At 29.3% G+C, this 12535-nt stretch overlaps 1 protein-coding gene across 1 annotated transcript in view; it reads right to left on the reverse strand.

Annotated features, from left to right (window-relative positions):
- Nucleotides 1-2673, reverse strand: part of LOC117174730 (arrestin domain-containing protein 17-like) — a 45151-nt gene extending 42478 nt beyond the window's left edge. Inside the window, exon 1 of the mRNA XM_033364054.1 lies at nucleotides 2488-2673. Coding sequence (XP_033219945.1) covers nucleotides 2488-2549 — 62 coding nt within the window. The 5' untranslated portion in view covers nucleotides 2550-2673. The remainder of the gene's footprint in view (nucleotides 1-2487) is intronic.
- Nucleotides 2674-12535: the final 9862 nt, after the last annotated feature.

A 12535-nucleotide genomic window follows, 5' to 3' on the forward strand; every position in this document is an offset into this window, starting at 1 on the left:
GTAGATGGTTCAAAACTTTAGAAAAAACTTTACGTAATTTAGATAAGACCCATTATAGTTGCTGAATAAAGGCAAAAAGAGTTTGATTTAAAAAAAACCAAACCATTCTGAATAATTGAATGATTTAGCTTTTATTTTTAGCTTGCAACGCACGTACACTTCCACGAAGTTTTTTAGAAGGCAAGGCGAGAGACGGTTGCGACTGTAGTCTTGGAAGGGTCGCAGTGCGCGAGTACTCAGCTGAGTGTATTGCGCAATATCGTGCCTTTAACTTGGAAACAGTTAAGGTTCTGTTTGTTTACATTTCGAGAGTACCGATTTAAAAACAAGACCAGTGCAAGATAAACCCCAAAACTGTTATTATATGATATTTAGAGTGTATTGACTACTTTGGATCATGATTAAAAACCACTTTTTCAGTTTCATTGAAAACTAAAAATGTATAAATTATTATTTTCTGAATGTAGAAGGAAAAAGATTAGTTAAAAACAAACAAAACTATTTCTAAGAAAATGGAGGGGGAAGTTTTTGAAAACAAGCGTTTTTGAAAATTTTTTGAAACAACGTAAAGCATGAACATGCCATTCTAAAGACTTCTAATAGGTCTTAAAGTAAATGTGGCACCTTGCACTTTAGGACGATTATATTGAAAAAAATGTTTCCGTTATCTTGAGCGATAACAGGTTTTTTCTGTGCGCCCGCTCGTTGCTTTGTGAGGTGTAATGAGCGAGCACTACCGCATCAAAAACGTGTTACTGGAAACGAATTTTTTTTTAATACGTGTACAATAACCTTAAAGAAAAAAATCCATCTTTAAATTCATAAAATAATACATTTTCTAAAAAAATTGAAGTGATAGAATGATTGAGGGTTCGGATTGCGCGACCAAAAATCTACGGAAAACATTTACTTATAATTCCGGTACATTTAATACATTTTTTGAGTGTATTTTGATTTTTTTGGGAACGGGCGTAGTGCGCGAGTACTCTTAACATTTCAAGGGAGTGTAGACGAATTTTCCACAAAACAATTGAATGTCCAACCCTATACGGCAAAGCAGTTAAATATTTAAATAAATAGTTGAATTTTCAACCAAAAAGATGAATTTTCAACTAAATAATTTAATTTTCTACTAAAAATGGAATAGTTATACTTTCAATCTAAAAATTATCTTTCAACACGAAGAAGCGAATTTTATGTCAGTTGAATTGAACAAAAATAGGTGATTTTTTAACAATGTAGTTTAATCCACACGCACAGTTAAATTTTTTACCCGAAACTATGAACTTTCAACGAAAAAGTTAATTTTATACTGAGTAATTAATTTTTCAAATAAATGATTTAATTTTTAACCAAATACTTGATTTTTATAATAAAATAGTTAAATGAAAAAAAAATTGAATTTTTAAATATATAATTTATTTTGGTTTCTACCAAATTGTTGAATTTTCAACAGAAAAATTTTCAAATAAAATTTGAATAGTTACAATTTGAGTTTATAAATTAATTTTTAACAAAAAGAAATGAATTTTCTACCAGTCAAATTGAACCAAAATAGAAGTTTTTTAAACAATATATTTCACTCTACTACCATAAAGATACACTTTTAAAAAAGATTAATTTTTTCAAACAAGAACGTCGAATTTTCAACAACAGACATGAATTTTTTACAAAACTGCTAAATTTTCCACCAAAAAATAAATATTTAAATTTTCAACAAAAAAACAAATTTTTTAACAATTAAATTGTACTAAAGAAGACTATTTTCTAAGAAAATGTTTAATCCGCAGCTAAAAAGAAAAGTTAAAAAAAAAGATAAATTGTTTACCGAAAAAGACCAATTTTTAAGAAAATAGTTGAATTTATCACAAAACAGTGAAATTGTCCACCCAAGACTATGAATTTGCGACAATAAAGTTAACTTTATAATCAGTAGTTAATTTTTCAAATATAAATAGTTTAATTTTTAACTAGTTTGTTGAATTATTAAAAAAAAAATGAATTAAAAAAAAGTTAATTGCATACCAAATAATTATTTTTTTAAATAAATAGTTTAGTTTCTAATCAAATAGTTGAATTTTTAATCAAACAGATAAACTTTAAACTATATAATTTAATTTTACAAAGAATTTTTGAATTTTCAAATCGAAAAAATGAATTCTCAATGAAACCTGTAATACTTGACATTGCAATCAAAAACTATTTTAAGTTGAAATAAAAAACAGTTGAATTCAATGAAAGAAGACGAGTTTTACGGAAATAGCTGAATCCTAAAAAAAGTGCTTGAATTTTCAACCAAGCAGATCAATTTCCAAATAGAAAAAAATCCATTTTTACTTAAAAATACAAATTTTCATCCAAAAATAGAATAGTTATATTTTTAGTTCAAAATAGTTGTTCACATACTTTATGGACGATCCCTAAGACGATAAAAAAATTAATTGCAATACGTGTCTAAAATGTAAAATTGAAAAGATTTTCGCTCACCTCTCACTTAAAACTGAGTCAGTAGAAACCGGTTCAGAAACTGATTCTTCTGCGTTATGCATTTTCACTAAAAATTATCACTGCAAACAGAAAAAAATTATGCACCTAGACTTAAAAAATTGAACGAAGCAGGTGAGAGTGAATAAGTGGTCAGCGACGGAAAGCCAAAAAGAGTGAATAAGATTTGTTGACAAGTTTCGGAAATTTCAATTGATAAGGGCGCATGCGCAAAATGTTCGCCAATATTAAGGCGTCAGTATCAGTGGCGTCAGGACGTCGCTTGGCTTTTACTCCTTCGTCTCCTTCCACTCGGCTACATTATATAATTTATGTCATAGTGCTATTTGCATTCTAATTTTAAAATGTTCAATGCTTTCTATATTTAATTTATTAACAACAAGCAAATTTGTTGAAAATAATCATTATGCTTTCTTATTCATTTTAAAGTTCACTGGAATAAACTTTTTAAAGTTGACTGGAATAAACTTTAGAGTGAATAATTCATAATATTAGAAATTTTATTAATAAATCTAAAATATACAACTAGAATCAATTGGTTCAAATATGAGACTAGACAGGATTTTTAAAAATAAATCAATGTAATTTTATACCAATATTTCAATAAATATTTTTATTTCTATTATTATTATTATGTACATTATTATTTATTTATTTATTCACTCATTATTAAATGTTTTATTTAAGAATTTACACTCTTTCTCATATTTCCATTTTTTAATGATTGCCCTTTTAATAAGAAAATCCAAATATTTTTAGTCAAAAGTTAATTATTTTTGGTTGAAGAGTCTACTACTTTATTTCTGTTTTAGACTCTCTTTTTGTTAAAAATTGTACCATTTGGTTTAAAATTTAATTATTTTGTGGAAAATTTAAATATTATATTAAAAATCTGCCCGCTTCGCGGGCATATTCTCATCGCGCGCTACGCTTGCGAAGGTTGAATCTCGCGCTTTGCGCTCGAACATAATTACACCTCGCGTTTCGCGCTCGGATATTTATTCTTTGAATTTGGAATGCTTGGAAAAAACTTTATCAAAAATATCTGTTTTAGATGGCAGTATTTATATGCGTCTTCATATTCTGAATTTGTCTACTTAATTAAGTATAGTCAAAGATTAAGTTTCTCAAAGCTCTGTAGGCTTTGAGGTAGACATTCTCATTGTGACACTCGCGCTGTGCGCTCGATTTCCGACAGAAATTTGTAAACAGGTTTTTTTGGATTTTTTTCTCGTAACTTTCGGCGTTTTTCCACATATTTTTTTTTTATTTTTTTCTTCAACCTTATTTTTCACGAATAAAACAAAAAGTAGGCGTCCTATCAAGAGGTGATTCTTAACGAAGTTTTACATCTTTTTTTGGGATAACCAGTTTTGTTAATTCGTCTTTTTTCGTATCCTACATAGTTTGTCTACAAAATGGAATTTTTTATTTTCCATTATTTTTTGTGCAATCAAAATTTGAATTTTCGATTTTTGAAGAAAATCCAAAAATTTGTTATGATAATATTTTAGAGCTTTCAAAAATAAATGTTTTTCTTCTCTTGACTTTTTTTCGTATCGTGCGTTTTTCGGCTTCAAATTTTGATTTTCGGTTGATTTAAAAAATTTTGAAAGCGCTATAACTCTGAGAATTTTCTTTTTATCAAAAAAAGTCATAAGGATAAATTATTTGTTTTTTTAAATGCTATACATATCCGTACATAGAATTTTCAAATTAAAAAAAAAGTGGTCTCAGGAATTTTCAAAATGCGCTTACTTTTTGAATTTTTATCAAAAATGGCTGGTTCACGAACTCGTCCTTTCTTTTAGGACCTAAAAAAGGTGTGCCAAAGATGAATTTGATTCGTTCATTTTTTCGAGAGTTATCGTGTTTACGGACGGACGGACAGACAGACAGGCGCCATCGTGAAAACCTGATTTTCGGATTCAGGGGATCTCGAAACGTGGAGATGCGTTGAAAAAGTGTGATGTCAAATTTCCGACAATTCTAATACTTTCTCAATCATAAATGATGAGAATGTAAAAATGTATCTCCTTTGGTTGAAAATTCAACTGTTTTGAATACAAAAAGTTGTCCCTTTTAATTAAAAATTTATCTTTCTTGGTGAGAATTTAACTTTTTTATTAGAATTTCAATTTTTCTTGTTGAAAATTCAACTGTCTTCTAAAAAGTGTTTATTTTTTTGGATTGAAAATTCAACCCTTTGGGTTTTTGTTGGAGATTGTCTTTTTTTAAATTGAAAAATTTGGATGAAAATTGGACTATTTAGTTGAAAATTTAATTTGTCAGTTGAAAATTTAATTATTTTGTGGAAAACGTAACTATTTTGTTAAAAATGTATCTCCTTTGGTTGAAAATTCAACTATTTTGAATCGAAAATTTGTTCTTTTGGATTAAAAAATTATCTTTCTGGTCAAAAAAGAACTTTTTCGTTGAAGAATTCAATTTTTCTTATTGAAAATTTAACTGCCTTCTAAAAATTTTTTATATTTTTGACTTACAAATTCAACCCTTTGGTTTTTGGTTGTAAATTATTCCGTTTCGTTAGAAATACAAATATCTCTTTAAAAATATCATTATTCTGTTGAATATTCAACTATTGTGTTGAAAACTTATCTTCTCTAGTAGAAAATTCCACTGTTTTGTTGAAAATTTGTCCTCTTGGATTAAAAATTCATATTTTTTATTCGAAAAGTCATCTGGCTTAGTTAAAAATAAATTTTTTTGTTAAAAATTTAACTTTACGCGATGAAAATACTACTGTTTTCTAAAAAGGTCGTCTTTTGGATTAAAAGTTTTTAAAATACATTTTTGGTTCACAATTCATCTCTTTTTGTTAAAAAATTGTACTATTCACTTGACAATTTTATTATTGATTTCCAAATTGGACTATTTTGTTAAAAAGTTATCCACTTTCGTTAAAAATTCAACTGTATTAAATAGAAAAAATTATCTTTCTATCTTGAAAATTAATCTATTTGGCTAAAAATTCAAATATTTTGTTCAAAATATCATTATCCTGTCAAGTGTTCAAAACTATTTTGTTCAAAGGGCATCATTTTTATTCGAAAATTCCATTGTTTTGTTTGAAAATTCATCCTCGTGATTTAAAAATTCATATTTTTAAATCAAAAAGTGATCAGTCTTGGTAAAAAATGAATTTTTTGGTTGCAAATTTAATTTTTTTGATGAAAATACAACTGTTTTCTAAAAAAGTTCGTATTATGGCTTAAAATTTGTTTAAATAGTTCAATTGTACGGGAGAGTGGTCCTAAGTCGGCACTGTGGGTTAAGCCGGCACCCTCGCATTTCTCAGAGATTGCACGCGTGTCGTCTTATCCATTTTGTCGTATGAAAGGTTGTTAAACATGGATGTAATTTACGCTGACAATTGTCACATTAGTTTTCGCTTGAAAGCGTGAGCCAAGTATAATTTTTTCGTACAAACGGAATTCCATTTTCTGCTATTTTTGTAAAGCAGCCAAAGGTATGTAATTATTTTGAAATGTTCGATCGATTAAGTGCGTTGGCTTCGGCGATCTGTGTGCTTTCGCCTGAAAAAGTACATTTTTTATTCGGACTAGATTCGTGTGTTTAATAGCATCGATTTGTAAACATTTGCAGTGGTCCTGAGTCGGCCCCAAAGAGATTTGTCCAAAGCCGGCACCAAACAGATTTGTCCTGAGCCAGCACTAAACAGAATTGTCCTGAGCCGGCACTAAACAGATTTGTCCTGAGTCGGCACTTTTTTCTTGCTTTTGTTGTTATTTGCGTGATATTTTATTTTGCTGTGTTTCAATTCTGTGCAACTCGTTTCTTTTTGGGGTTTTTTTAGTTTGTTTGTGTTTTGCCTGCATGTTGTTTGTCTCTGTTAGGTATCCTTTGATTTTCGATGTTTTCTCATTGCCAATATTCTACTTGTTTTTTCATTGTAAATGATTTAAATTGATCCATTTTCTCATAAAACTTAGATAACCTGTCCTTTTTCTTGAATTTGATCGGAAAAAATTATGTGTCGATTCAGGACCAGGGGGTGCCGGCTTAGGACCACGATATTTAAAAATAGAAAAAATGGACTTCTGTACTTTGCGCTATATCACAAACATCAAAATCAATTCACACTGCTCCGAGTGACATAAAATTGTGGATAAAAGATATTGGTACCTGTCCAAAGACATTAAAGTACCATTAAACCCTGTTTACCCTCTGTTTTCGGCAAAAACTCTTACTGTGTCTACTTAGGATAACTCTCCCATTCTGTTACTTTTATTGTTTATTTGAAAAGTCTGCCATTACATTTTTAATTCAGAATTAACCTCTTTTTATTAAAAATTCTACTACACTGGAACTTGTATTGAATGAGTCCGAATTTACTGCGTTCCGAGAATTGATACCGTGGCAGTTTCGTAGTTAGAGAGAAGCCCGCGGGGTCGAGGATGGCTTGCTCAGGCGTGCGTGACCAACAGCGTTTAAAAAAATCCTAATTTTTCCCCTGTTTTCAAGAAACTTTCCCTTTTTCTGAGTTTCTTCACTTAACTGCGAACTGAATTAATAGAATCCAATAAGAAAATGGAAATATTTTTGGTTGGAAGTTTTTGGGTTAAAAGTCTACTAATACATTTCTGGTTAGGAATTTTGTCTTTTTGCAATTAAAGGTTATCTTTCTTGGTTGAAACTAATATTTTTGGTTAAAAAATTCTATTTTTTTTGTTAAAATTTCAGCTGTCTTCTAAAAAGTTTTCGTCTTTTTGGCTTGAAAATTCAACCCTTTGGTTTTGGCTTGGAGATTGACTTTTTGTTGAAAATTGCACCATTTAGATGAAAATTTAACTTCCTATTTTGAACATTAAACTGTTAATTAAATAATAAGTAAACTATTTTTTTTTAATTTAACTTTTCTGGTTTAAAATTCCAAAAAATTTGTCCATTTAGTCTAACAAATTAATAATTTATTTTTTCGTTCAAGTTTAACTATTTTTTTGAAAATTCGACCATGTAGGTCACAATTTATCTTTGTAGATTGAAAATTAAATTGTTTGATTGAAAATTCAACTATTTTCTTAAAAATTGTATTATTCTTTTGAATATTCAACTATTTTGTTCAAAATTAATCTTTTTCCCTTCAATATTCCACTCTCTTCTTGAAAAATCGTCGTTTTTTGGCTTTCACATTTGTTTAAATTTCATAGCATACTTCCCAAGTTCGAATTGCCGGAGCTGAATACACGGACCAGTGTTGGTCCAATTTTGGCAGCCAAAGTTCGGCTAAAGTTATTGAGGCAATATCGGTATTTTAATCGGTCCAGTGTTGAGCCAGTGCTGGCAGCCTATATTGGCTATTTATATTTGCCGACCCTCCACCGATGCTTGGCCCAGTATCGGTACTTTATTGCGCCACGTCTCACTTTTAGTACGGAGAACCATGTTTCACGAGGATCAGCCAAAGTCTGGCCCAGTGACGGCACATTACTGGGCCAAGTGTCACTTTTACCACGCCAAACCATGGTTTATTTAAATCGTTCCAATGTTGAGCCAGTGCTGGCAGCCTCTATTGGCTAGTTATATTTGCCGATCCTCCAATGATGCTTGGCCCAGAATCGGCACTTAATTTCGTCAAGACTCACTTTTAGCACATAATATACAAATCTTACACGAAAGATAAAAAAAAAAATTATTGAAAAGTTGTCGAAGTTCGCAATGAAATTTTTAGTTGTCATTAAAAACTTTTCATGTTTATAAAAAATTACATTTCCTGTTATTGCAAAAAGTTGTAAAGTAGGCTACAACGAAAAAAACGAAATATTGCGCGAAGAAAAATTGTAATCGATTTAAATTATTTATTTAAAAATTATTGTAATGATATTTCTGTTAACAGTTCGTGTATTTTACATGTACACAACGTCACATAATAATAACTAATTAGAAAAAGAGAGCTTAAAATTTGGTTCTTTAACTTTTCTGAACTGCAGCTTATGAGGATGGCTTTTTCAAAGAGTTTCAAATTGTCGGTTTAGCGCAGTGGTTAGCACTCCCGACTGCAAGGCGATAGATTTAGGTATATAGATGTAGGTTCGATACACCGTAGCGTTAGAAATTTTATTTGTAATATAATGTTCAAAATGTAATATATGTATTTAATCTAAACAGGACCATTATTGATATTTATATCCAAAGTACTCGCAATCAATTAATATTTATTTTTTAAATACCTTTTTTGTCATATCCTTATAGCTTAGACTATAGCAGTATTGGTACCCAGTTTTGGACCGACAATGGCAGCCAAGGCTTGGCTGCCAAGTCAAGGCCATAGTTATCAATCCGGTATGGTTAGTATCGTTGTTTATTGACAACTTTACTATTTCATTTCTGGTTTAGAATTCATCTCTTTTGGTTAAAAATTGGACTATTTATTTGTAAATTTAAATATTGTGTTGAAAATTAAATTATTTGATTGAAAATTCAACTATTTTCTTAAAAATTATATTATTCTTTTAAATATTCAACTATTTTGTTCGAAATTCATCTTTTTCAATTCAAAATTCCATTGTTTTCTTGAAAATTCGTCGTTTTTTGGTTTTCATATTTTTTTAAATTTCATAGCATACCTAGTATTATTTGTTATTGACAACTTTACTATTACATTTTTGGTTCACAATTTATCTCTTTTGGTTAAAAATTCGACTATTTATTTGTAAATTAAAATATTGTATTGAAAATTTAACTATTTCGTTAAAAAGTAATCTGTTTTGGTTTAAAATTCAACTGGTTTCAGTGGCAATTTCGTCCTTTTAGATTTAAAATGCATCTTTTCTGTTAGAAGTCATCTGATTTGGTTAAAAATGAACTTTTTTGTCGAAAATTCAACTGTATAAAGAATAACTTATTCTTTTTCAAAATTTGACCATTTAGATGAAGATTTATCTTTCTGTGTTAAAAAATAAACTGTTTTGTTAAAAATTCTATTATTTTGTGGAATATTTAAATATTTTGTTTAAAAGTTATCTTTTTAGTGAATGATTTCACTGTTTTGTTTGAAAGTCGTCCTTTTAGATTAAAAATTAATCTTTTTTGTTAGAGAAGTCATCTGTCTTGGTTAGAAATGAGCTTTTTGGTTAAAAATTCAGCTTTTCGAATTTAAAATGCAACTGATTTCTAAAAACATGGCTTTTTAGGTTTTAAACTTTTTTGAATACGTTTATTATACTTTTACTCTTATTTTTAAATTAAAAGTGTACTATTACATTTTTTAATTAAAAAATAAGAGTGAAAGTATAAAAAGCCTATTCAAAAAGGTTTAGTTAAAAATTTCACTATTTAGTTGGACACTTAGTTATCTGAAAATTCAGCTATACTGTTAAATAATTATCTTTTTTTGTTGAAAATGAACTTTTTTTGTTATAAATTGACCTTTTTGGGTTTTAAATTGAATATTTTTCTGTAAAAATTTCTACTTTTTAGCTTACGAACTCAGCTTTTTTTGTTAAAACTAACTTTTTAAGTAGAAACTGCCTTTTCTTCAAAAATAAAAATATTTTTTTATTGCAACATTATATATTATAGTTTCTGTTATGAGTTTATATTTTTTTGTTTAAAATTCAACTACTTGCTTGAGATGTTATTTTATTGTATTAAAGATACATCTGTTTGGTTAAAAATTTAGTTATTTTGTTAAAAATGAGCTATTTTTTGGTTTAAAAATTTATGTTTCAAACTGAAAATTCAAATAATTGGTTTAAAATGTATTCATTTTGTCGAAAATTTGTCTCTTTTGGTGGAAATAACTTTTCTGGATACAAAATTAAAGTATTTTTTGCTTAGATTGTTAAATAGCGCATTTTTGGTTGAGAATTTATCGTTTTGGGATTCAGGATTCATTTCTGTGATTAATAATTTAATTATTTTGTTAAAAAATCGTTTTATGGTTAAAAATCATCTTTTTAGGTCGAAATTTAATATTTTTGGTTAAAAATTTTAAGTATTTTGTTGTAAAATCGTTTTTTATAAACATTGATTGTTAACTGAAACTATTTGAAAATTCATGAATGTTAAAAATTCGTCTTTTTTGATTGAAATAACAGTTTTTGGATTAAATTAAGTCTTTTTTTAGTAGAAGTGTTAATCATATTTTTGATGAGAATTAATCCTTTTTGGATTGAGGATTTATCTCTTAAGTTGAAAATTTAATTATTTACAAAAAAAAGTTCGTTCTTATGTTTAAAAACTTATCTCTTTTGGTATAAATGTAATATTTTTGGTTTAAAAGACAACAGTTTGACTAAAAATGTTTTTTCGTTGAGGATTCAACTGTTTTATTAAAAACTCCTCGGTTTGGTTAAAATCAATTTTTGGAATTGAAAACTAATTTTTTTGTTGGTTCAAATGTGAACTGTCAAATTATTTGTTGAAAATTCTTCTTTTTTGCTTAGAAATTTAACGACTTGGTTGGACATATTTCACTGAAAACTCGTCTTTTTGTTTAAATATAAATTACTTTCTTTTTTTGTTAAAATATCAAATTTTACTTTTTTCGTTTGAGAATTTAACTTTTTTTATTTGAAAATTCATTTTTTTTAGAAAGGACAGCTTTCTTGATTGAAAAGGAACTTTTTTGTTAAAAATTCAACTTAATTGAATTTTTTTTTTAATATTCGACCATTTGATTGAAAATTGATCTCTGGATGTTAAAAATTTAACTATCTTTTGATAAATCGTCTCTTGCTTAAAATTTCTACTACTTGGTTAAAAATTATTTTTTTGTTGTTAAAAATCCAACTATTTGTTGAAAAACAATATATGCCGAGTTTAATGCGTTATGTCCTCATGGCTATTTGTAAGATATTCACGGACAAGTATCGGAGACTGGATCTCTTCGACGAAGGTGTGGATCTCGGGACAGTGAGGGTACGTGGGTTAGCGCTCGCATATGATATTATACAATTACAACTTTTCCCATTCGAGGTAAGCAGGAATCACTCAGTGAGGGAGTAATGTGGGTGAGTAATTCTTTGCCCTCTTGGACGAAAATGGTGTGAATCTCGAAACATTGAGGGAACGTGGATCTCGCGACAGTCAGGGTACGTGGGTTAGCCTTCGCAAATGATAAGGTGGTTGGAGCAGAATCAATCTTATTATTCTTTGTTTAAAGGAAGATTGACTTTGTCACAGCAACCTAATCATTTGCGAACGCTATCCCACGTACCCTCACTGTCCCGAAATCTACACCTTCGTTGCCGATGAGGGCAAAGAATTTCTCATTCAGATTATAAGGTTTTTTTGGTAGAGTCAATCTTATTCTAAGATTAACCCTGCCGTACAAGTTTTCTCATCTGGGAACGCTAACCCAGGTACCTTCACTGTCCCGTGACACACTGAGTGAGTCACGTTTACCCTGGAAGGGAAATGGCTTAATGGTACCATAAATTTTAGGAATATAAAGCATTTTGTATTATTCCCCTATTTTCGTGACAAATCACTCTTTTTCCCCTTTATTGAGATAATTTTGGGCTGTTAAGCTCAACATTTTGTAACGTGAGGTTACAGTAGGAACCGAAATTATCCCATCCCTGAGCTGGGCCCAAATGGTTGACTACACCCTTATCTCAACTTCCCTTTTTCCCCATTTCCATATATTGTAACTAATTTCCGGGCAGTTGGCTACAATTTATAGTGCGAGAAGATTGGAATTTGAAAACAAAGTTTGATTCCTCTTGCGCATGAAAAGCTTTCTTTTCTTTTAAAAGTATAAATAGTAGCTACTCCTTGGACGCTCCTGATTTATGGTGGCATCCCAAAGGATCAAGGAGACGCAAAACAACAAACGCAATGCAATAATAGTTTCTTGTAGTTTCCCGACAGTGGATACGAGGGAGAAGGTAATCCCCACGTCCACATAAATCCCGATGATAATAATTAGCTCACCCCTTTGCAACTTTCCCTTTTCTTCTTGATATCGATCTTCTTTCTCATTCGTTTTTATGTACCGAGCAAATCTAGCTCGGTTGTAAGTTAAACTAACATGTTACTAATT

This window comes from Belonocnema kinseyi, chromosome 6 (assembly GCF_010883055.1).
Source record: "Belonocnema kinseyi isolate 2016_QV_RU_SX_M_011 chromosome 6, B_treatae_v1, whole genome shotgun sequence".
NCBI classification, from domain to species: domain Eukaryota; kingdom Metazoa; phylum Arthropoda; class Insecta; order Hymenoptera; family Cynipidae; genus Belonocnema; species Belonocnema kinseyi.